The following is a 26309-nucleotide window of genomic DNA, read 5'->3' as shown; positions in this document are numbered from 1 at the left end:
TTCAGACACGTTTTAGTTTATTATGTACGCACACTGCATCGAAGACGGTCAAGGACAAAGCAGGACAGGCTGTGGGAATTTTTTTTCCGAGTACAAAGGAGAAAAGTAAGGAGACAATCCAGGTCAGCTGGTTCAGAGGCAGAGATGCCTGCCTATTGTTGGAATAGGTTCTGGGTGCATCTGCTGGGATTAGAGGGTCGATGAAAAGGCAAAAGGCTAGGCCCAGTGCACCTACAGAGACAGACAGTGGGTGTATCATCAATTCTACAGGGCAACATTATAAATATAAATATATATATAACCATTATTTCAGTAAGCCTAAGGTTTTGGCTATGTTTCTGATTTAATTCTGGACAATTTTTTTCCAGAACTTCTGGTTCCCAGGGGGACAATGTAGTGTTTTGATTTCTAAATGGTCTACTATTCAACCATTTAGATTCTCAATTGAAATGTTCCCTGAAAAAAATGTCTTATATTTTTGCATGTTTTTGAATTTGACATACCTCTGCAGTCTACTTTGCAGTTAAAAAAAAAATCTGAGAAAACCCACAAGACATCATTATCAGAAAATGAATGACCAAACTCACACACACAGTTCCAAAATTGTCATATAATGTGTTAAGTTTCACTTTACAAGCCAACAATGTCTAGAAAGGGGTGCTGTTTTTTCCGTTTTGCATTGGTGAGTTGCTGGGAGGCTGCAGTGTCTGACACTTGAGATTTGTTACGTTTGCAGTAAAACGCATTAAACAATAATTAATAAAAGAAAACCGTAGATCGCAATCAACCTATTGAAGAACCATATTTGAAGGGGATCTAAAAACCATACGGAAAATATGAATGGAAAGAACCGAAAGAGACGCTTGTTCCAGTTGTGCCGCAAGGTTTTATGGGGGATTATGAATCGTACTATATCAGTCAATTACAGCTGGAGAGAAAACAGGGATGGGTCACCCTGGTGTAAACAAAAGTAAAGCAGAGATGTTATTACAAAACAACGCACAAGGCAAAAATAGGAAACCTTTTGGTTAACGGCCCTATAGCCTGATCACTTAGGCATCTTGCCTACGCTCGTTTACACAAACACAACACTTAAAAATCGTACTAGTCAAATATGATAGTGTCAGCGAAAAGGGAATGTTAAATCATAGAACTCTGAATTAAATGCACGCTGAATTCCAAATAAATATTCAAAGTCAGTGATATAACATGGCAGCATTCAGTCCGGCCAGACGCTGCTGACAGTCTTTGAAGAATATGACGAAGGCACACAATAGGTGCTCACAGGCAGTACACATGATCAGTTCTCCTTCATCCATTAGTTGGCCTTCTTGTACTTCCTCATAAGCGAGGCAATAGAAGAGGAGATCTCAGCACTCTTCTTGTTCTGCCCAAAATACTCCTTAAATTGTCCGTCCGGACCTACCAGGTACATGATGATTGTGTGATCAACCTGCAGTCAAGAACAATAGGTTTGATTTAGATTTCTCATTTTAGCTGGGAATTCCTACTTCACCGACAACAGCTGAGTTCTGAGGAAGAACAGGGTCACATGATGGACTCACAATGTAGTCGTTGTCTTCATCCTTGGGTCCCTGGCTGAAGTACACTCTGTAGGCTCGAGAGACCTGGTCAATTTGGGACGTTGTCCCCGTCAGACCAATGAGCTTAGGGGAGAACTCTGGGATTAGATGGTAAAGGTGGTTAGTCACATTGTTGGATCCTTAATTCAACCTTTACTTTAATGCAAAGCTACAGTTCTAAATGGCTTATTGTCTTTCACCTTTCACATATGCCCCCATGGCTTCTGGCGTATCCCTGTCAGGATCAATGGTGATGAGGATAGGGGTCAGGTTTGGAAGAGACTTTATGCTGTCTGGGGAACACGGCAAGAAGCCATTAATCATAGCATATCTTCAGTACAATCCGATTCTAGCTATACAATTGTGACATTTATAATACAAATAACATATTACACAACAAGAGTTTTTTCAAATAAAACAATTCACCTATTTCATTCACCACCTCAATCATTTTCTCGATTTCATCAGGACAGATGTCAGGGCAGTGCGTAAAACCAAAGTAGATCAGGACCCACTGGCCCAAGAAATCCTCACTTTTGCAGGGTTTATTGTTCTGATCTACAAGACAGAACGGACCTCCAAGGGCTGCTTTCCCTATTGACTTAGTCCTCTCTCTTTCAATCACTGTGCACATGTAAATGAAGACAACATAATGTCAAACAGATTTTTACCAACATCTGATGATAGTTTTAACTACGTGTCTAAGCGGAATTCAATACATTCATGGATCATGGATCTTACTGCATTATGATAATTGCACAGGGTGGTGGATGGCCTTACATTCTTCTTTTTCCTTCTTGAAATATTTCATTCCCGCGAGGAACACACCCCCAAACGCAAATGTTATTGCTAATGATTTCCAGGTCACTGGCTGCAGAAGATAAGCAGATGAAGATAGCAAATAAACAAATAATATTTTTATTTTTGATCAACGCGTGCCCAACCCCAGTTGTATTTATGAAATACCATCTATCAGAAACAAACGGAGACAAACCCCTTTCTTTTTATCACCAGAAGGGGGAGGTAAAGACGAGAATGATCTTGAGTCGTGTAAAGACAGCAACCGTGACGTCTTGCACGTAGAAGTCCATCGTAGTTTTGCCTGTGATGAGCATACATAACACAGAAAAACAAGGGTAAAAGGCACAATAATACCTGCCAAGTTGAGACAATATACGTAATCAATTTGAGTCTTGATAGCCATGGGTGACCTACCAGTCGGTGGTCTGTCCGTGGTTCGAGACCGGTGTGTAAAGACGCAGTTCTCACTGGTAAAGCGCGTCTAAAGCTGCATAGTGTGCTAGTGCTCACATGTTGTTTCGAAATCATACAATTTAACAATCGACATTTTAAAGTCTGGTATAATATTAGACTTAAAGACATGATGGTAAGCTAGTTGGTCAAAATATATATGCGGAAGTGTTTGCCCTGAACATATACACAACGTAAACCGTAAGTCGATAAACGCATACAAATGCCTGTTCTTGGATCAGTATTTACACGACGATGCACCTTGACTGAGTGGACAAAAAATAGTAAACTGCCCCTAGTCCTGCCCAATGAGGTTAAGCTCTACCGGGTCCTGCACCACTAACAGGGTTGCTATTGCTGTTATAACCGGAAATGACGCGCCTCGTGTCCATTCTTGTTTTTGGGAGATACTGCCACCTAGCGACTATAAAAGTAATGTAAATTGACTTCTCTCAGCGATAACCAACTCAGCGGTACTAACAGGGTATACTGAGCAGTGAGACCCAGTGTTTAATGGAACGTTTGTGAGAATGTTGGATGCACAGAAATTTCCCCCAAATCCCCAGTTTCTCTTTTCATCCAGTTCAGGTTAATGAGGTCCATAAGGAACCCCGACATTTAGATCCTAACAAATCTGCTGGGCTGGATGACCTGGACCCAGTCTTTTAAAATCTGCCTCTCTTTGCTCTCCCCACTTGTCTATTCAGCCTCTCAATATAATTCCTCTAGAGAGCATATTCACAACTGACAATAACTGTTGTAGGGTGGATTTCTACCCTGCCCTGGCTGGCTAAAGTTTTCAAAAGTCTTGTAAACAAACAGATAACTCACCATTTTTAGTCCCACCATATTTTCTTTGCGGTGCAGTCTGGCTTTAAAGCTAGCCATTGGTGTATCTCAGCCTTTCTGTCTTGTCAATTATCTCAACATAGTCAACAGATTCAGCGACCTCGGAGAGCTACTTAGTCCGGTTTGAAAATGACTTCTCAAACAGTGTATAATGTGTAAAATCTGAGGGCCCGCTGTCAAACCCACTGGCTGTTACTATGGGCTTGATTCTTGGCAGACCTGATTCTCTGTACACATCAATAATGTTAGCTGCTGGAGATTCCCTCATCCTCTTCTATGCAGACAACAGTCTTGTATACATATGACCACTCTGCAGTATAGTTTCATTACAATCTCCAACTAATCTTCAACTCCAGGAAACAAAGTTAGACCACCATAAACCATATAAAGCCATTTCTTTCAATGTAATGTTCTATTGCAAAAAATTTAACAAATAAACAAAATGTCTTATTAAATATTTCTTATTAAATTGCTTTAATTTACTATGATTTCACAAGTGCAATGGGTACAACAGATTTTCAGAAAGATAAAGGTATTATTCCAGTAAAAAAAGAAAATATATCAATTACACATTTCACATTTCAATAGTAATGATTGTTAGAAATACACTATATGGCAAAAAGTATGTGGAAACCCCTAATAATTATTTAGTTCAGGTGTTTCAGCCACACCCACTGTTCACAAATGCATAAACTCCAGCACACAGCCATGAAATCTCCATAGACAAACACTGGCATTACAATGGGTGGTACTGAAAAGTTCAGTGACGTACAAATCCTGATTTACTATCTGGCATGAATTGCTGATTGCTGAATCTGGGTGTGGCTGTGACAGAAGAACATCACTTACTAGAATGCATAGTGCCTACTGTAAAGTTTGGTGGAGGAATGAAAAGGGATGTCCAACAAGCTCATATAGGTGTGATGGTCGGTTGTCAACATACTTTTGGGCAAATAGTGTATCAAAAATACACTGTTGCTTAATCCTACATGTTACTTTTTTTTTTAAAGACATTTGATTTACTGATAGGTGGCAGTTTTATTTACAAAATTAAATTTTATTTACAAATTAAGACTTGGCCTTAACAAACACCAGCAGAAATTCACAGTGGAAAGACTCTTCACTCTAGCAGAGATTTAGCTCCTACATCCTTGGACCATCTTAATGAATGGACATCTATAGTGCAGTTTTACAATGTGTGGGCCAGGTGGTACTCAGTTCCTTGTTAATGTAAAAGTACAGCCAGGTCAAAAAGGGGAAGACTGTGATGGCAACAGCAGCAAACAGTCTGAGAGCGCCAATAGAATCCCTAAAGTTGAAAAGACAGCAGCAGACGTACAGATATGAAGAAGTTCCAATACCATTTTTATGAGGCATTCATCTTGGGGTACGGCCCCAATCTAAGTTAAAAGTCCCTACCGTCCAGACTGGTGACACAGGAGAAGCCAAACGAGAGCCAACATCATACCAGAGAATTCCCTGGGGATTGAGAGAACAAAAGTGTGACAATGGCATATGCAACATCTGAAACAAGACAGTGCTTCAGAAAGTGTTGCATCTAATCGTTTGATGGCATGAACCCCCTCAAAATCCAAGCCAAACATGGTTTGTCATGCTTCAGAGTTGCATGACAAACCTATGAAGGTCTATATGAATATGAATATATGCTATTAAAGTCCATTACGTTGTGGCATACCATGGTGGTAAACTTTTGTGAACATATGCAAGATTTTTGTTCTGGATTAACAAAGATTTACAATGTGGGTAAATTAATTACAACTGCACTGAGACAATATGTGCTGAGAAAATACCTGCCCTCCTCTTGCTGGAAGATATTTGTAATGCGCTCTTTGTACAGAGTCCATCCCAATATGGAAACAACAGCCATTGAAGTAAGCATATGTAGTTTAGAAATTCTCCTCCAAAGCAGTGTTTCTGAAAAACATTTGATTGGGCTCCATTTAAGGATCCATTCAAACATTACTTTTTTTTGTTGCTTTATCCACAAGACGACAGTACATGTATACTAGAAACATTGGTATTTTACACTAATTGTATAGGATAGTCAAAGTAATTAAAGGACCTACCGGTTACATATGGTTTAATCCCAATTAAGACACACAAACATGCTGGAATAGCATAGTAAACCTGGGAAAAAAAGTGGATATGTGATTTATTAATAAAAAACAATGAACATGATTAGAATTGATGAGGGTTAGATGACATCATGTTCGGTCAAAATCATGTTCAGTTCAAATCTAGTTCAGGCGAGGATCATAAAATGTATAACTGATTACATTATAAATATTCCTCAGTGTTTTAGAAATAGTTGCTTGATATATTTCAATATGTGCTTGATGGGGTCCCTCATTTCTGATTCTCTGTACATAGTGTGGTTTCAATCAAACTATGCATAGCTTATACGTTGGATCTCAAAAGTATTTACCCCCATTTTATTGTGTTACAACATGAAATCTAAATGGATTTCATCAGCGGTTTCTGCCAATGATCATTTACAAACATTTAATATGTAGTCTTCTAAATGTTACAGGCAGGATTCTACACAGAGTCCTTTTAATACAATAAGATGTAGCCCCACCTGTTTGACAGACAAAAATATAATACGAAATATATACAAAATATAATACAATATAATTTTTCTTTTAGTCTCCATTTACTATATTTCCATAGTGAATGTTTTGTTGATATCAGGGCTTGAACAGGGTAATATGAGGTAAGACATCGTCATCCCTAGTCCATGGTCATTTTCTCAGTCCATCTACAGTGCTGGGAAAAAGTATTTATCCCCTGTCTGATTTCTGCGTTATTGCACATTTTTACATTGGATTAGGTCAGACATAAGTTGTAGTAATACATGACATGGACAAAAGAATCTGGACAACGATTTGATGAACTCGTTCCAAAATCATGGGCATCAATATGGTCCCGCTTTGCTGCTATAACAACGATTTTACTTCTGGAAAGGCTTCATAGCAGATATTGGAAGAAAGCATTACAGAGGTTGGACCCTGATGTTCCAAATGGTGTTTGATTGGATTGACTAGAATGTCATTATGTATGCTGTAAAGTTAAGCTTTCCCTTCACTAAGGGACACTTACCCGGCCCGTTGGGTTAGCCCGCGCGGCCTACTACTATTTTGCGGTTGATGCTCCTTGGCTTTACACTTCACAATAACAGTACTTTACAATGCAGTCATTTGATGAACTGACTTGGCATTTTCACACAGGGGCATTACATACGTTTTCAAAGCACTGTATTTTGATTTGAAAGATACGACTTACTTCAGATATCCCTCAAAAAACCAATGTAAAACAAACATTTAGTATGATCCTACCATCCATAGTCCGGCATCCGGATCGTTAATCTATGGCAATAAAAGAAAACAATGGATAATCCATGGAATTATTTAAAGTGGCCAATCATTCAGACAGTCATACACATATCCACTCTCACTGCTAAATCAACGAGTAATCAACAAAGCAGAGTATGATTTAACAAAAAAAGAAAAAAAAATGAAATACTTGCCTGCACATAACTGGCTAATGCGAAGAATAATGACATAGATACATTGCAAATTCTCCAAATGATCAGAGAAAAGTTCGTTTTTGTGTACTCAACTTCAGTAAATTTGCCCATGGTCACTGTCACTATACATTCAATTTCGCATCATCAGCAATTCGACGAAAACTTTCTTCTGGACTTTAAACAATGGGGACGTTCGAGTTGAATACTATCAAGACATTAACCAACATTGGTCATTGCTTCCAACGTATGTTGCATCTTGGGTATAACAATTGTCCCATATGTAACTTTATTTTGACTTCGATTACAACACTACACGTTCATAAACGTTGGATGTCGCCATCAATAATTGTTTGGATTTATAATCTAAGTGTAGATGTATCGTTACTTCCTTTATCCCTACTGGGACTAATGTAATATGATCTCGGATTTCCTCGAACCTGATCCACACACATTCAGACCGATTCAGACACACAAATACTAGAGTCGCAGCAGTAACTAGGGGTGTTAACAATTGCGAGTGACAGCTGGTTTACGTTCCCCTGCTCAGGCGTTACATTCATCCACCAACGGTTGCGTGCGTCATTTACTTTTTAATCGAGACTGCTACCCATCCAGACGTCGTCAAATATGCCCAGGCGTCAGCAAACGTCTAAACCGAGGAACGCAGCCTTGGTCAGCTGACTGATTGCTGGTCCCTGGTTGAATGAAATCCACCGAGCTGGCAGTGGGTGGAATGTTGAAGTCTTGACTTTCGCTAGCAAGTAATGGAAACATGGTTACTGGACTGTCAAACACTGTCCAATTTCTTACTCTCTTTTGGTAGTTTGATACAAACCCTGCAGCCCTGTCTCGTGTTCGGTACTGTGTTCTAGGGCGCTCCACATCAACGCGATTTTGAGTTGCTCGAAAAAGTCTGGCCTGCTTGATTATTCTGTCTGGAGAGGGTGAAGTTGCTCTCGGTTTCTGCATTGCAGCCTAGTGCTGCTGATGGAATCCAAACACATAACAATGGCGACTCCCAGCCCCAACAACAGCAACTCAACATCTACCAGCCACAACAGCAATAACGCAGGATCTACAGGTTCACATCACCATCAATCCCAGTCGCAACACATAACAACAATGAGCAGCATGCAGGGTAAGTTAGATACCGTCATATAGCTGTATCTTTTCAGTGAGTGTTGTTTCTGTAACGTACAAAATCAACGTGGCTATGCTAACTAGCTAACATTTATTGGTTAGCAGACGTGCCTTAGTTATGTAAGCTATACATAACTAGTGGCTACTATGCGTTAACGTTATATTGTTAGCCTTCGTTGATGACAAAATCAGGAAACGTCTCAGTTCTGGTAATGTAACTAGCTAACTACCCGAGAGGTCCAGTCTGGAGCGGCTAACCCTGTTCTGTAGCGACTGTAGTTAGTTAACGTCAGTTTCCTACACAACAAAAACGTTGATTTGTAACTAAATATGTAAAGGTTGATATTATTGTTAGAAATAACACATCCCTAACTAGTTAACCAAATACAGCTATAGGTAGGCATAGTGATAGTTGTTAAAAACAGCTACGATACAAAGTGGCATTTCGAGCTAGCCACAGAGAACTTTATTGTTGCTAGTACAGTACTACTGTACTACTATAACTGAAAACAAGGCCTGTCAGTTTTTATTTGTTTTGCATGTAATGTGTTCAGATATTGCTTGTTAGTATTTTAATATTATTAACACCAGGTTGACTCCACCTCATCTTTCGTTAATTTGCAGTTCAGATTGTCACTATAGTTAAGTTTTTTTTTTCGTTTCCATGCTGAAGAAAATAGCTAGTTATACAGCTAGCCAGGCCAGACCTTTAGTATTATCTAACGTTCTAGCACGAAATGCAGATTAGCCAAGTTTTCTTTTTTACATTTAGGATCTCTACGGCAAGGCATCATTCATAATCGTTTAGTTGGGCCGGTGTTGTCAGATGTGGGGTAGAGTTCTCACTCAGTGTGAATCCAACTGGAGTTTTGTTCTGGGGGGTGTTTGGAAGAATTTATTGGGGGCGGTTTGGGACATGCTGTGACAAGTAAAAGTAAAAAAAAATGTATCGCTTGCCAATGCAGCGTGTGTGACTGGCGCACCTTGTTTTGCTCTTGTCCTATAGCTGCAGTAACAGGACTGTACCGCAGTGTTTATTGTACTGCCCGGGGTGCTGAAATTGCTATCTAGTTACCAGCTAATTCATTTACAGTGAAGACAAACAACAACAATTGTGTTACAGAAATCCCTGATTTGTTTAGAATAGGAAAGCATTGGCTTAATATGCGTTACCTGCCATAGTCCTTTCATGTGAGACAGAATATGTTAAAAAAAAACAAGATAACCAGACTTACACTCATAGAGTGTATTAGGTACACCTTTTCTTATCGCAAATAGCCAAACAGCTCATCATGTGTCTCAACTCTATAAACCATGCAGACATGGCCAAAAGCTTTAGTTGTTGTTTAATCAAACATTACAATAGGTAAGATGTTTGATCTAAGTGCCTTTTACTGTCATGTGATGTGATTGTTGGCGCCAGATGTGGTGGTTCCAGCATCCTGGAAACAGCTGACCTTATGGGACAGAAAACATCCAGGGCGCGGCAGTTCTGTGTCCGAAAACGCCTTATTAAGAGAGTTTTTAGAGGAGAATAGACAGAGTTTTTCAAGCTGACAGAAAGGCCACAAATACTCAAACACAATTGGTGTGCTGAAGGGCATCACTGAACACACATGGTGTTGAACCTTGAATTGGATAATGGCAAAGGGGGGTCTTGCCCAATACTAGATAGGTATATGATGGTGTCCAGTGAGTGTATATCATCTCAGCACTAGCCAACATTGGATTACCTAGCCACTCTGTTAATAGTGACAGGAATAGATGCCTGGAAATTGATTCAAGTATATTTAAAAGAGCATTGTATATGCAACATTAGAATGTCAGTCTAATCGTAGCATTACTGTATATAGAATGCCAATTCATTTAGTATGATCTCCTATAACCTGGTAGGCCTAATAAAGGTTAATTTTATATATTATCTTCTAGTGTTACAAACACTACCAGTGATACTTTTTTTGGCCAATTGTCAAACAAGTAGTTCAAAAAGCGTTCATGCTGGCCAACCCCACATGTTTTGCCCTGTCTATTTGTACATATAAACAGTATATTGTGCATCTGTAATTTAAATAATTCATGTATTATTGCTTTATCCAACATTTGATCTTGCATGTTAAGGCTTCCTGTGTCAATTTGAGTACACATAATCAAACACTCCACATGTAAGCACTGTTATAGTACTACAGTACAAATGTTCTTGCAAACATTGCAGTGCACAATTATTTGGACAGTGACACAAGTTTTGTTGTTTTGGCTCTGTACTGTGGGGTTAATGTAATGACTGTCTGCCTTGATTTGAGGGTATCTTCATCCTTATTGGATTAATCATTTAGAAATAACAGCACATTTTATACACAGTTGACCCATTCAAGGGTGGCAAAAGTATTTGGACAATACTTTGTCCAAAGTTTAACAGCTGTCCCTTTTTTTGGCAGGTGTGCTGTTTTGCATCATTAGTGAATGCACAAGAGAACTGTCAATGTCTAGTCTTGAGTTTAAGCTTTGTATTTGGAGTCAGTTGCTGTGGTCTGACATCATGCAGGCCAATGACATGTCAATTTCAGACAGACATAGCCAAAACATTAGGCATGCCCCAATCAACTGTTTGGTACATTAACAAGAAGAAGGAATACACTGGTTAGCTCAGCATTGGCAAACAACCTACTAGATCAAAGAAAACCTCTGCAGTAGATGACTAAAGAATGCTCATCATTATGTAGAAACAAGAAACCAGGCAAGCCTAGTTCAGCCGGCCCGTGATTAGAAGGAATTAATGTTGTTGCTCTGGCTGGATTCGATATGCAGTGTCCTATGTGACAGACTGTGTCTTTAGCCACTACACTATTTAAACAGCAGGTGTTGTTGCACAAATGCATGTTATATGTGTGTAGAGATGTGGTGTCTGTTTACTTCCTGCATTGTCAAACCAATTTGTTGAAACTCCCTACATTACCTATTAACATCCAAACCAACAACAAGTATAAGAGGATTGCAACACTACATTCAATGCATTAAATTAGAAAATTACTGTAGATGGCTAGCTAATAGATTTACATTTAATGAAAATAATGACTCCCGTCACTCCATAGCTGGTTCAAATCCCAATGTCTACATTGTTTGGTTCGTGGCGAGGATCGAATCCCGGTCGACTATGTGGCAGTCTGCGTCGCTAACCCCTACGCTATTTAACAATCTCACTGGCTCGCTCACTCACTCACTCGTTCAGAGACAGGCTCCGCTTACGCGGTCCGGCAAAAACCTACAACAACCCATAAATCAGGATCTCTCTGTAGGAGGTAGGTGTGGATGTTAGCTATTACCATTTGCTGAACAACTGTTTTGCAAACAGTTCTTAGCTAGCCTCAAAAACAAGATGGCCTAAAAAATAACCAAAAAGTGCCCGCGGAGACAGATGAAACAAATATTATGGCAAGAGGCAAGTGTGGAGCAAAAATGAACTGACATACCAACTTAAACAGTGGAGGGGTGTTTTTTTGGTATGTATGTAATTTCTGAGAGCAGCAGTAGGAATTAATATGACATTTACAGAAACATGTTGGCTGCTCAGATACATTTCATCAAAATGTGGCATTTTTATTTAAGATTATGTTAATTTCTAAGTTTTGCTTTTTGTCCTCTAAAATGGTGGGACCACAAAAAGGTCTGTACTTTCTATACAGTTCTTGCTTTATGGATGTAAATACCCTAAAATTAAAGCTAACGGTCTGCATTTGAATCTTTTTATTGTATGTTTTTATTATTTAAATATCCAGTGTTCTGGAGTACATAGCCAAAACAACATAACCTTTATCACTGTCAAAATACTTATATACTGCACTGTATGTTGAGTCAGTGTTTGCTGCCTCTGTACTAACCTTTGTTACATTTCAATATCCTTCACTAAATTTACTGCATTAATGTTCCCAACCATGCCAATGTAAACTGTTGATGGCCTGTGTTGTTTTACACTTCTGTTTATATATGTTACAGATTAAATGTCTTATGGGATGTGACAGTGCCAATTTATTTTTAATTGTTTGTTATAGTGCCATCAGTGTACTATATATGCTCTTATGCAGCATTCAGACAAGTCTTATCAAAATCAGTGGAGGGATATCGTATCTACACTCACCTAAAGGATTATTAGGAACACCTGTTCAATTTCTCATTAATGCAATCATCTAATCAGCCAATCACATGGCAGTTGCTTCAATGAATTTAGGGGTGTGGTCCTGGTCAAGACAATCTCCTGAACTCCAAACTGAATGTCAGAATGGGAAAGAAAGGTGATTTAAGCAATTTTGAGCGTGGCATGGTTGTTGGTGCCAGACGGGCCGGTCTGAGTATTTCACAATCTGCTCAGTTACTGGGATTTTCACGCACAACCATTTCTAGGGTTTACAAAGAATGGTGTGAAAAGGGAAAAACATCCAGTATGCGGCAGTCCTGTGGGCAAAAATGCCTTGTTGATGCTAGAGGTCAGAGGAGAATGGGCTGATTGATTTAAGCTGATAGAAGAGCAACTTTGACTGAAATAACCACTTGTTACAACCGAGGTATGCAGCAAAGCATTTGTAAAGCCACAACACGCACAACCTTGAGGCGGATGGGCTACAACAGCAGAAGACCCCACCGGGTACCACTCATCTCCACTACAAATAGGAAAAAGAGGCTACAATTTGCACGAGCTCACCAAAATTGGACAGTTGAAGACTGGAAGAATGTTGCCTGGTCTGATGAGTCTCAATTTCTGATGAGACATTCAGATGGTAGAGTCAGAATTTGGCGTAAACAGAATGAGAACATGGATCCATCATGCCTTGTTACCACTGTGCAGGCTGGTGGTGGTGGTGTAATGGTGTGGGGGATGTTTTCTTGGCACACTTTAGGGCCAATTGGGCATCGTTTAAATGCCACGGTCTACCTGAGCATTGTTTCTGACCATGTCCATCCCTTTATGACCACCATGTACCCATCCTCTGATGTCTTCTTCCAGCAGGATAATGCACCATGTCACAAAGCTCGAATCATTTCAAATTGGTTTCTTGAACATGACAATGAGTTCACTGTACTGAAATGGCCCACACAGTCACCAGATCTCAACCCAATAGAGCATCTTTGGGATGTGGAGGAACGGGAGCTTTGTGCCCTGGATGTGCATCCCACAAATCTCCATCAACTGCAAGATGCTATCCTATCAATATGGGCCAACATTTCTAAAGAATGCTTTCAGCACCTTGTTGAATCAATGCCATGTAGAATTAAGGCAGTTCTGAAGGCGAAAGGGGGTCAAACGTAGTATTAGTATGGTGTTCCTAATAATCCTTTAGGTGAGTGTAAAGGACAGCGACTGATACATTCCCCTCCCTGATTCCATTGTTGTGGACCAGGAGGAGCACAGTGAAACTTGTTTGAGCATCTTTTACATAGTGAATAAATAATTCGCCACATCCTCCAGAAGAAAGATTTTCCATTTCCATATTATTTTTAATGTTTTTACAAACAGTATGTTTCATTTTAACTTACAGAAGCCAACACTTGCTGGAGATGTCAGAGTGAAACAGGTAGCTACCGTATTACACATTTTATAGAGATGACATTACAGTTACATACATTGTTGATGTAACGTTAGCTTTACCAAAAATGTCATAGCTAGCTACTTAATACCTTTTGTATTTGGTTCTATATATTTTGCATGCCACTTGAAAATGATATTTTACAGTTCATATTTGTTAGTTTTTATGAAAATTCTGTTTGTTTTAGGATTAGTGTAACTACATTATTGTGTTGTTCTTCTTCCCTTTCTATAATGCTACTAACTTCCCATAACCCTTCTGACTTGATGCTGATCGACGGTGAGCTGTCCAAAGAATAGATTCTTCAATTGTTACTGTCTCTCCCCGCCAGCATCATTTTGTGTGTTTCATTGCCTCCTACATATTTAATTTATTTTTCATTTTTAGGTTGCTATTGTTTTATAAGTCTACACCATTATAGTTCCACTGAATCTGCCTAATCTTGGCCATACCAAAGTTCCTGCTGTGTGTGTTTGCATGTTTACGCATTACCCCCAACCCTCATTTTTTTTCTTTGTAGTGGAATGCGCAGCGTACGCATTTACTGGTTCACTGATGCAAGATGAAGTTGTATAATGTTAGTAGTTCACGCAACCATAGTAACTGGTGCCATAATAATCCAAACTAGTCTTGATATGTTTAAACTGACCCAACATAGAATGCCTATGATTAGATTTTGGATGCATGTTAACTTTTTGAATTCTAAGTGTTAACATTGGTTTAAATTAGATTCTCAATTCTAGGCTTTTGTTTTAAACCAGGGGTATGTAATTATTTTCCTGGACTTGTGCAGTTACTGCAGGATTTCATCCCAACTAGGCAGCACACTGAGCTACTTATTCAATTGATTAATTCAGTGATTTTGAAAAATACAGTGGTGGTCCATGTTGGTAAAATAAGTGTCTGTGGCACTCTAGGACCCGTTTTGCTAACCACTTGTTTTAACGACCAACTACAAACCAAAATGATTGCTCAATGGATTTGTGTAATTTCTGAACAATAAATGTTTTTGGTTGCTATTCAAAATGGTAAATCTTTTTGGTAAATTAAGTTATAAGACCAACTTTTAAACTTCAGTTTATCCTAACCTCAAAAATATTAAAATATATATGAACTATACAAATTTTACCAATTTGCATGAATATGAATAAAGTTTGTAACTACCTCTGTACCAACACCGCTAACGTGTTCTGGCTGTTTATCTAGACCAAACCAATTTTCACATGTTCAGGTTGTCCCGAGTTCTATTTGTTTGATTAACTATAACTAAAGTTGCAAAAAAATGCAATAAATACCTCACCACCAGTTACCTCTAACTAAAGACATCTCACCAACATTTAATGTTCAAGCTATCCAGATTATTCATATTTTCATCTACCTATTTGTTTAATAATGATTACTGTAGTTACGATAACACTAAACGTATTCAAATTAGAAAGGCTATATAACTAGCAAGCACACAACATAATCCTTTCCTTCTATAACTATCTTTATGTAGTTAAAGATTTGTAACCCTAAAGTGTGAGACACTATATAACAAGGCTGCTGTGGTTAAGATTTGATAAGAATTCTCATTCTTTAATGAAGTTTGCGTATAGTTTAGGCTTTCTTTAGGCAGAAATTCCAGCCATAATTTCTTGGTCAGTTGGGGATGTTGGAAAAAGTATAGATGTGTTATCAAACAGTAATTAATGGTCCCTTTCTCATTAACAGAAGTCCAGTTGATTTCAGAAGTATTTATAAGTTGTCATTGTGGTGGTGGTTTTGGGAAACCATGCTTTGTGCCCTGCTGTAAACACTTGAGCTGAGAAGCTGCAGTGTAGCAGCATAATTTTAATATTTACAGGTTTCCTTATATATTGGGTTGTTTTTTGTTTAAATCCAATTGAATATTCAACTAACCATGTTAGTAATGAACTCAGAAAGAATTAGCAGAAATAAAGGTGAAATATGAAAAAGAAATGTTCTCTTCTCACCTCTAGGGTTTCAGATAAACCTTTCTGGAGCTCCCCCAAGTAAGCCAAACCTCTTTTGCTACAGTGTCAACAGTTCTCAACCCTTTGTTTCCGCCTGACAGTCTGGTATGGGGGAGTCTGTCCTCTGTTGTTTTCAACTAATCCAAGTGAAAAGTGTTTTGGGCTCTAGTAGGCTTGTGCCGGTATTGCTAGGCTAGTTTGAGGCTAAGCAACATTGATTATCCTGAGTTAGAGGGAAGCTTAAGTTGGCCTTCATTTTAAGATCCCTGGTCATTATAGTTAATAAAAAAAAGAGTCTGTCTTGTTGATTTCACTTTTTGCATTTCTGTAGTTGCCAAAAAACTAATAACTATCCTGTATGTTTCAATTTCACTATTACTCATTACCAAACATATATATATTTTATACAAAATGTTACATAATGTTTATTTTCCAACATGTCCTATCCATTTTCCCATCATCTGTCATCGGCACAAGCCTAGGCCTAAGAGCTTCCATTAGCATTGGTGTAGATTCACACTTTGGGTTTCAACTGGTCCTCACCACTGTTTGGTTTGGCCTAAACCAATGACCACCTAGACACTCCTTATTTTGATGGAAAAATGTTTAGTCCTTCTGCCTGTGTTAATTAATTTAGTGTGTTTTTAATGAACATTGTAATGGAAGCTCTACCTCTAGTTTTAGCACTTTTAGTCAGCTTGCTACTAACAAGTAAAACCAGCTTTTAATGCTTGGGGTTATTTTTCACATTATTTTTAAAACCAATTTGCATTTTGTTTTTCAACACACTTTCTTTTTTTTTTTGGCATGAGCGGCAGTTGCCTGTTGAGACATGGAGAACATTTGAGTGTAATTTTCAACGCTGTGTGCCCTTCTATTGGAATTTGAGTATACAGACGTGTGGTATTTTGGGTGGAGAGAGAACTGAATGCATTCTTCATTTCAAGGTGAACTCAAGAGTTTTTAGCCTCCTCCTTCCCTATGGTAGCCTAGTTTAATTATTACCTACTCCCTTATGAGCAAAACCTACTGAAATGCTATACGTGAATTGTAGATAGGCCTCCATCATAAATGGCCATGGTTTAGGATCTGAGTTACTAGGCCATGGGTTAGAGCAAGTGTCTATTAAGAAGTGATAAACGTATACCATTTCCAAAAATTCACTGTGCAACTTGAATATGCCTTTTAACAAGACCTCCGGGGGATTTATTTTCCTGGGCACTAAGGCTATAGCGTAAACATGGTTTGATGAATAACCTTTGAATATACTTACTCTTGTGGTTTATTTGAAATTGATCCAGACCCCATTTTTTTTGTTGACTACCCCATATAGTTCAGTAGAGGTTCATTTTCAGAAAAGTATCAGCCAAACCTCGGACATCTCTAGAAGAAATCTCTATCTCACAGAAATTGAAGAGGGATTTCTTTGAAAAAGCATGTTTGTACTAATATGCAGGGCTGAGGTCATTCTTCTTACAGGCATTGTCTATAGGTGTGGATTGCATGACAACTGTAAATGCACTTAAATGCTCATGTTTCAGTTGTGTCCCCCCAATGCTTTACTTGTATCTCATTCTGTGGTATGGTATCTGTTGTCATTTTTCATTTGAGTTTGTTTGTGTTATTTGCTGCTCCTTGGCTGTCTCTACTCTTAACATAGATGCCTTGCGCCTACACTGACAGACTCTGCATCCTCCCTATCAGGTAAACGCAAAGCACTGAAGTTAAATTTTGCCAATCCTCCGATCAAACCAACCACCAGATTTACTCTGAATACAGCAGGACCCCCATTTCAGAACCCTCAGATGTAAGTATACCTCCAGAATTTGCCATAAGTGTTATTTTGTGGAGCAAAATATTGAAGTGGAGTTTGCAATTGCCACAATGCAAACTTCTGCATAAAGAAATGTTATCAGAGTTCCTTCAGGTTTAGAGTCTAAGACTGTCACAAGAAGTAACTGTTTGTCCTGTGTCTTTGCTCTTAATTAGGTGATGAGTACAACAATCCTGCTTAAGATATGCTGAATCAAACAGATGCCAACTAATCAGTATAAGTATACATTTATGAAGATGTTGCTCTACTAACAAGGATTGTTTCCCATCTGTGTTCTACCTATTTATGTGGTCAGAGAGAGGCTGCGGACACATAGTATCGAATCGTCAGGGAAGTTGAAGATATCCGCAGGGGGGGATTGTGACTTCACGGCTGAGGACCTCAAGGACCTGGGGGAGATTGGGCGGGGTGCTTATGGCTCCGTCAACAAGATGGTGCACAAGCCCAGCAACCAGATAATGGCTGTCAAGGTGACTTTCCCGCATTGACCACATTGGGAAGGTTTCATACTCCTTACATCCTCTCTCCTCTCTTCTAGAGTCCATCTTAAAACCCTATGCCGCTTGTCCTCTGACCTTTCCCGATCTGTTTAGAAAAAGGGATTGTGAGAGGTCATAAGGAGTTGGCAAATTAGAGCCTTTCATTAACTAAACTACAGGAATTGTGCTAATAAAGTGAAAACGTTGATTATCCTCTGTCCAGTGAATTTGTTAGTTATTGCTATTGTTACTGAGTGATCACCATATTTTCCAAAGTGTAAACCAACCCCCTGGGGACCCAGCATATGCAAATGTGTGTTTCTCATGGTAAACTCCCCAATTATTATTATTATTTTTTTTGCACTATTTAACCATGTAAATATGACTGATTACACATTCTTATTGTCAGCAATACTCTAAGAGAAGTTGGGGTTAACTGCCTTACTCAGAGATTTTCCACCTTGTTGAATGAGGGATTTGAAGTACCAACCTTTCTGTCACTGGTCAGAAGCTTTAACCAATAGGATTGACGTTTGTGTTTCATGTGTCCCACAGAGGATTAGGTCAACAGTTGATGAGAAGGAACAGAAGCAGCTTCTTATGGACCTGGATGTAGTCATGAGGAGTAGTGACTGTCTCTACATAGTCCAGTTTTACGGGGCTCTTTTCAGAGAGGTGCACACATTTTTCTGTCCTTTTTTGTTTTATTGATTGAATTACAGTGCAGTCCATAAGTATTTGGGTAGTGACATATGCTATTTTGGTTTTGGCTACAGTGGATATAAAAAGTCTACACACCCCTGTTAAAATGCCAGGTTCTTGTGATGTAAAAGAATGAGACAAACATTAATCATGTCAGAACTTTTTCCACCTTTAATTTGACCCATAACGTGAACAATCCAATTGAAAAACTAACTGACATTTTTGTGGGGGAAAAAATAAAAATAAAAAACAATAACCTGGTTGCATAAGTGTGCACACCCTTAAACTAATACTTTGTTGAAGCACCTTTTGATTTTTTTACAGCACTCAGTCTTTTTGAGTGCTACAAGTCTATTAGCATGGAACATCTTGACATGGCAATATTTGCCCACTCTTCTTTGCAAAAGAGCTCCAAATTGCGAGGACATCTCCTGTGCACAGCCATCTTCAGATCACCCCACAGATGTTCAATTGGATTCAGGTCTGGGCTCTGACTGGGCCATTCTAAAATTTTAATCTTCTGGTGAAGCCATGCTTTTGTGGATTTTGATGTGTGCTTTGGGTCGTTGTCGTGCTGAAAGGTGAACTTCCTCTTCATCTTCAGCTTTCTAATGGAGGCCTGAAGGTTTTGTGCCAATATTGCCTGGTATTTGGTCAGAATTCCAGCTAAAGAAAAACAGCCCCAAAGCAAGATGCTGCCACCACCATGTTTCACTGTGGGTATGGTGTTCTTTGGGTGATGTGCAGGGTTGTTTTTGTGCCAAACATACTTTTTGGAATTATGGCCAAAAGGTTCAATCTTAGTTTCATAAGACCATAACATATTTTCCCATTTGTTTTTGGGGGACTTGAAGTTTGTTTTTGCAAACTTCAGCTGGGTTTGAATGTTTTTCTTTGTAAGAAAAGGCTTCCGTCTTGCCACCCTACCCCTTAGCCCATTCATATGAAGAATGCGGGAGATTGTCACATGTAGCACACAGCCAGTACTTGCCAGAAATTCCTGCAGTTCCTTTGATGTTGCTGTAGGCCTCTTGAAAGCCTCCCTGACCAGTTTTCTTGTCTTTTCATCAGTTTTAGAGGGACGTCCGGTTCTTGGTAATGTCTCTGTTGTGCAATATTTTCTCCACTTGATGTTGGCTGTCTTCACTGTGTTCCATGGTGTATCTAATGCTTCTCCTGACTGATTTTGTTCAACAATGAGATCCCTCTGATGCTTTGGAAGCTCTCTGCGGACCATGGCTTTTGCTCTGAGATGCAACTAAGAAAATGTCAGGAAAATCCTACTAGAACAGCTGAACTTTATTTGTGATTAATCAGAGTCACTTTAAATGATGGCAGGTGTGTAATGACTTCTATTTAACATGAGTTTGAATGTGATTGGTAAATTGTGAACACAGCCATATCCCCAGTTATAAGAGGGTGTGCACACTTATGCAACCAGGTTATTGTACGTTTTTTTGTTTTGTTTTTTTTCCTCTAAGGTTTCAGTTTGTTTTTCAAATGAATTGTTCACATTATTGGTCACTTTAAAAGTGGAGAAAGATCTGACATGATTTATCTTTGTCTCATTCTTTTACATCACAAGAACCTGCCATTTTAACAGGGGTGTGTAGACTAAGAATTTTGAGTGCAGCTTGTGTTTTAGAGCTTTACATATTTACATCAATAAACTGTTTACCTTATAGGATCTATATTCCTTTTTATAAATGGCTCCAATTTTAGGGGAACAAAAGTAATGGGACAAATTAACATGGTCTTTAAGTCATCATAGTTGTTACTTGTTTGCAAATTCTTTATATAATCGCTGACAGCCTGAAGTCTGCCACCCATTAATATCACCAGATGTTGGGTATCTTCCTCTGATTTGTTTCTGGGAATATTTTGTGTTCAGTCTTGTCGTTAGCAAGAGAAACACATTCTTAAGAAAACCCTGTCAAGAACATTCCGCTTTTGGGCCCTGAAAAACACAATTTTTGATTTTGCAGTATATTTAGGGTCATTGTCCTGTTGTAAGATGAAGTGCCCACCAATTAATTTTTATGTATTTGGTTGAATCTGAGCATACAAGATGTTTCTGAACACTTCAGCATTTGTTGTACTGCTGCTGTCAGCAGTTACATCATCAATGAATGCAAGTGGCAAGTGAGCCAATTCCAGTGGCAGACATACATGCCCAAAACATAACACTTCCTGCACATTATTTCACAGATATGTTTGTATTGCAATTTCTTTTTTTCCACCACACTTTCCTCTTGCCATCACTCTGGTTCATGTAAATGTTTGTTTAATCTGTCCACACTACCTTTTTCAGCAGGCTCTTTCTGGTGTTTTTAAGCCATCCAGTTTTTGGAGCTAGTGTTTTTATTTTACCTTGCAGCCCATTCTATGTAATTTGGCTGGTGAAAATAAGGGCTGACATCCACACCTACCTCCTTGACATCTCCTGATCTGTCGGGCTGCTCTTTTATTGTTTCAGTGATTTGTTTCAGTGATTTGTTCTTAATGTATCTGTTGATTTTGGCACACAGAATAATTTTTTTTGTATGTCTCTGATCAATTTATTCTGTTTTATCTGCATCATGTTGGCCAGCTTGACTTTCATTGACACTTTTCCATGCGTTGTCAGCCACACCCAATTGACTACAAAAGCAAAGCCTCAAGACTAGACATTGACTAATGATGCAAACAAACTCACCAGCCTAATAAGAGACTGTGGTGAAGCCATTTGTCCAAATACTTTTGATATCGTTAAATGTACAAAACATTTATTTCTAAATGGTTCATCAGATATGGATGAAAAATACCCTCAGTGATGGATTACAGAGCTAAAACATGCATCACTGTAAGAATGCATATGGACTGCAATGTATATATCCATTTAATTAATGTTATGTTTCTGTGTTGTTGACAGTAAACATGTGAATATTTCTTTTTTTTTCTCAGGGGGACTGTTGGATATGTATGGAACTTATGTCTACCTCATTTGACAAATTTTACAAGTATGTGTATTGTGCATTAGATGAGGTGATTCCAGAGGAAATCTTAGGCAAAGTAACATTAGCTGTAAGTTTTAAAGCGTTTTCCCCTTTGCACTATTACTTCATTTGATTTGAAGTTAATATTTCTATGTAATAGTTGTTATACTATGTGTCTTTTATTACAGACTGTGAAAGCACTTAACCACTTAAAAGAATACTTGAAAATAATTCACAGAGGTAGGTCTTCAGGATGAAGTCTTGTTCTTTATTACATCCGTTCAGACGTGTACAGTTCAACCTAACAAAAGGTAGCACTTCCTTTTATACAGGACTAGCCCAGCTACTGACAGTCAACTGTATTTTTTTTTCACCACTCAGACATCAAGCCATCCAACATCCTCCTGGACAGGAATGGCAACATTAAGCTTTGTGATTTTGGCATCAGCGGCCAGCTGGTGGACTCTATTGCCAAAACCAGAGATGCTGGATGCAGACCCTACATGGCAGTAAGTGTGTTATAGGGATTTTGGTGCAGTGTTTCATAATGGGGAATCCCCAAACGATGAATAACTAAATGACTGCTAGGGTACATTTGACACCATTCAATACATATATGGCGTTCAGTTGTTTTGGTATTTTGAGTGACCATCTATTGGCACAGATGGTCAGTTATAAGGCGATATTACTGTGTTTATTATTGTTGTAAGCGGTTCACTGCTTATTTTGTTGTTCCTATTCTGGGCTAGCTGCAGAGTAACCTCATACTGTGTGTGTGACATGCACTGTAGTTGAAGTAGTCCAAACTGTTGGCAGTACCGTGGAATGAGCTCACTGTGTCATCATCACTGGGTTTATTTTCTGCGCGGAAGCAGGGGTCTCGTTGAAATGAGAAGCCCCTCTAGTTTCCAGTCTAAATTTGGTATTTCCTTATCAGGAAGCAGGACACACCTCTACCACCCGGCCACCGGAAGGCCAAGGATGAGCTGTGTGGTTTCATAAATGTCAGAATAAAGCAGTGTAACACAGGGCTGGTATCCAAGTTACATTACTTCATACTTCAGTTTCCATTACAAAAATGTCAGCTATTACAGATTTGATTAAGCAGTATTTCTGTCTGTGCCTGGTCCAGTCATTAAAGAGTAAATGTGATTCACTTCAAAAGAAAATGTTGGTCTACTCTACAATTAAGTGAAGCTACATTTCAAGGTCAGGTGCTGAAAATGAAGCTTCAAGGTCCTTGTGCATAAGATTGATTTAAAGGTTTTACTGATGAGCTTCCCCAATGAGTGCCCAAGCAGGAATTAGTATTCACTGTTTTGCTCAAGGACCAAACTCTAGATATTCTCCTTTGTCGGGTCTGGGATTCAATCTACCTACAGTAGTTATTGGTATGTGCTGACATATGCTCATTCAACAGTACCTTTTTACCGTAGGCCCAGTGTTTATCTTAAGTAAATATTTCTGATATTCTAATTAGGAAGTACTTTGGCGAACTGAAAGCAAACACACATCAAAATTATATTTGTAATTGATTGGAAAAATGTAGGTCAGTAAATCTGCGCTAATGTTGTTGTCATTTTAGCCGATAATGAGTAATAAATCCAGACCTCTTAACAGTCTTGGCAGTTCTGATTTAGTTCCATAGCCACTGTTCTTTAAAATGCTGCAATCACAGCAGTCTGTCCCCCTTGTGTGGGTGCCTGATATCTTATTCAGATGCATAAATGAACTAATGGCTGGTAGTAGTTCCTTTGGAGTCACTGCATTGTCATGTCTTATTTATGACTAAAGTAAAGACATAAAAGATGAAACGCTGGGTTATGATAGGTCAATAGAACCCATCCTAGGTTTATGTTCTAAACTGGTTTTTACTAGATATAACAATAAATGTAGTTAATAAAGCTCTCATAAAATTTGAACTGTGAAGCATTCATTCAATCACATTTATTTACAATTTGGTACGAACTAAAATATAAATACTCAAAATAAACTGCAAATGCCTGTATAGTAACAATCTGTATGCAGTTTTTGTGTGACTATCATGTGGCATCAGATACTAACATTTAGAAACTTCAATGTTGTAATATATATCGGGACTGGACTGTTTATACTGTACACGCTTGTGTGTTACATGTTTCAGTTTTCATTAATGACGCGTTTTCTGTTCTACAAATGTTAGCACTTAACTGCCCTTTCATGATACCATCACTATAATGTATTGTAATATGTTTTCCGTCTCTCCTCCACAGCCTGAGAGAATAGACCCTGGTGCCTCCAGACAGGGATATGATGTCCGTTCAGACGTATGGAGTTTGGGGATCACACTGGTGGGTCCACAACCCCCTTTTCCTTGTGGTCTTTAAATGTAAACCGTAACTGTCTAGGGCTGATGTGTTTTATGCTCAGGCAATGCATCATAGCTCTATGAATTCTAGTGTAGATATATTTCTCCATGCCCGTGTTTTCAAAACAATTTTAAAAAGACACTTGGGGCTTTGTTATTGGTATAATTACAGATCTAATATTCAGAAAGCTATTAGAAGATGCACTGAATGTTAAAACTACAACACATTGTCCCGTAAGTGTTTTTGTAACAATCTCTTTTTGTGTTTTTGAAATCCATTTGTAACTGTGGACTCGGCATGATGTCTTTGTGTTTGCAGTACGAGTTGGCGACCGGACGGTTTCCCTACCCCAAGTGGAACAGTGTGTTTGACCAGCTGACACAGGTGGTGAAGGGAGACCCCCCACAGCTATCCAGCTCAGAAGACAGGCAGTTCTCCCCCAAATTCATCAACTTTGTCAATCTGTGGTAAAGAAAATACATGCTTCTCTTGACCTGTGTTGATGGTATTTCTAAAATGGAGTTCAAAGCTGATGTTGAAGTATTGAACATCATGTCTGAGAAATGGTTTTAATGTAAATTATGGCATTCTTTTAAATAGTTCAAGAATTATAAATGTTCATGAATTAATAAAAAATGCAATGATGGTCTAATGAAGTGGCCGTTATTCACATCACCAAGCAGTGCCCAAGAAATGACCACTAATTGTTTGATGCCATTATGCTGTCCAAATCCAAACCAACACGGATGTCTGTAGTGGCTCTGATTTGTTCTTTTAAATCCCCCTTGTCGACATATCATGTGTCTCGAAGAAAAGTTTGTTCAGTGTTTTAGTGATTTTTATTGTCTTTCCTCTCTTTAGCCTTACAAAGGATGAGTCAAAAAGGCCAAAGTACAAAGAGCTTCTGGTAAGTATTAAATGTAGACCTGTACTTATCACCTAGAACTGCCAATGTTATTTAATACCATTCCATTTCTGTCTCTTCAATGCAGAAACATCCTTTCATATTGATGTATGAGGAGCGCTTGGTGGAGGTGGCTAGTTACGTCTGCAGAATCCTGGATCAGATGCCTACCTCTCCTAGCTCCCCTATGTATGTTGACTGACTCGAAGGAAGAACGGCAGCCTGGAACAAAAACACAAAACAAGCGTGTAAAGAGTTGCTTTATCACATGCGGCAGTGTTAAAATCAAGAAAAATAAATGTACACACAAATTGCCACGTAATAGGACTGGTGTTCATTTCTGTCACGTCTGTACATTATCAACATTCACTCACGTCTATCGGTCTCTCTTATACACAAATATGCTTACAGTACATGTAAGTATACTAGCAAGTTAATGAATATACCATGGTCTTGGTTCACCTTGATGTGAGACCTCATCTTTAATGTGGATACAGTAAAGTGATTTAAAATTCTGGAAATGTATTTATAGTGTTAAATCACTTGTGTAATATATGATTTTGCAGATACTTTAATCAACATACTGGAATCATGCTCTTTGTGAATCGTCCCACCTCTTTCATGTATGTGACTTTAAGAATTGTGTTTGGTATCTTAAGGAACCGTGCTTCTTAGGGTGTAAAGCAATGTAAAAGGTATCTGCATTGATGGACCGGATGATGTGGCCTCCATCCAATGTTGTGTGGCTGCTCCCTTAACTGTGCAATGGACTGTGCTGATATACAAAATAAAACATAGAGAGAAATAATTTTGCTTCAAAAGAGATTTAGTTATTCTGCATGTATGTGAGCTCAGGTAAATCAGTTCTGGTGTAGAAAGGCAAGCGTCCACAAAAACGCACACTTGCTCTCTCAGCCATGACATATATGCAACTATAGACATTTATATCAGTGCAACGCTTCTTAAAATGTCAGTATGTATGGTGCTGTTGACCTGTAATTAGTGAAAGCCATTTTGAATCCCTGTATATAGCCACGCATTTGTCTGTAATGAAATGGCCTACTGTACCAACTTCTCTGCTCACAGCGGGATGTCGCCACCGTTCTGATGCATCTCTTGATGATTTCAACGGATATGCCAGTATT

The 26309-nt window shown here is 38.7% G+C and overlaps 3 protein-coding genes across 9 annotated transcripts; 1 reads left to right on the top strand and 2 right to left on the bottom strand.

Annotated features, from left to right (window-relative positions):
• On the bottom strand, nt 1-3191 carry LOC105022940 (protein SCO1 homolog, mitochondrial). Its single transcript, XM_010891723.4, has 7 exons — nt 2799-3191; nt 2578-2685; nt 2364-2454; nt 2010-2207; nt 1784-1876; nt 1566-1681; nt 1-1453 (listed from the first exon to the last, which is right to left on the bottom strand). Exons 1-7 carry the CDS (start codon nt 2964-2966, stop codon nt 1319-1321), a joined length of 909 nt encoding a protein of 302 aa, XP_010890025.1. The 5' UTR covers nt 2967-3191; the 3' UTR covers nt 1-1318.
• Nucleotides 3192-4133: 942 nt separating this feature from the next.
• tmem220 (transmembrane protein 220) lies at nt 4134-7702 on the bottom strand. 2 transcript variants are annotated; one of them, XM_010891722.3, is made up of 6 exons: nt 7231-7702; nt 7040-7069; nt 5771-5831; nt 5495-5618; nt 5103-5162; nt 4134-4992 (listed from the first exon to the last, which is right to left on the bottom strand). In XM_010891722.3, exons 1-6 carry the CDS (start codon nt 7339-7341, stop codon nt 4860-4862), a joined length of 519 nt encoding a protein of 172 aa, XP_010890024.1. In that variant the 5' UTR covers nt 7342-7702; the 3' UTR covers nt 4134-4859. The 2 variants fall into 2 exon arrangements, with proteins under 2 accessions (XP_010890024.1, XP_019906713.1); XM_020051154.2 differs by lacking the exon at nt 7040-7069.
• Nucleotides 7703-7905: 203 nt separating this feature from the next.
• Nucleotides 7906-25972, top strand: map2k4a (mitogen-activated protein kinase kinase 4a). Of its 6 annotated transcripts, none has more exons than XM_020051153.2 (13): nt 7906-8368; nt 13899-13934; nt 15937-15961; nt 17583-17729; nt 18052-18226; nt 18791-18910; nt 21881-22000; nt 22101-22152; nt 22294-22421; nt 24165-24242; nt 24579-24727; nt 25122-25167; nt 25253-25972. In XM_020051153.2, the coding sequence occupies exons 1-13, from the start codon at nt 8218-8220 to the stop codon at nt 25364-25366; spliced, it is 1341 nt and encodes a 446-aa protein (XP_019906712.1). In that variant the 5' UTR covers nt 7906-8217; the 3' UTR covers nt 25367-25972. The 6 variants fall into 6 exon arrangements, with proteins under 6 accessions (XP_019906712.1, XP_010890018.1, XP_010890021.1 ...); XM_010891716.4 differs by having other exon boundaries at nt 15929-15961; nt 17627-17729; XM_010891719.4 differs by lacking the exon at nt 13899-13934 and having other exon boundaries at nt 15929-15961; nt 17627-17729.
• The last annotated feature ends 337 nt before the right edge of the window (nt 25973-26309 follow it).

The sequence above is a fragment of the Esox lucius genome, chromosome 11 (genome assembly GCF_011004845.1).
Source record: "Esox lucius isolate fEsoLuc1 chromosome 11, fEsoLuc1.pri, whole genome shotgun sequence".
In the NCBI taxonomy this organism is placed as follows: Eukaryota; Metazoa; Chordata; class Actinopteri; order Esociformes; family Esocidae; genus Esox; species Esox lucius.
Note: the sequence above shows the minus strand (reverse complement) of the source record. Positions and strands in the feature narration are given on the sequence as shown.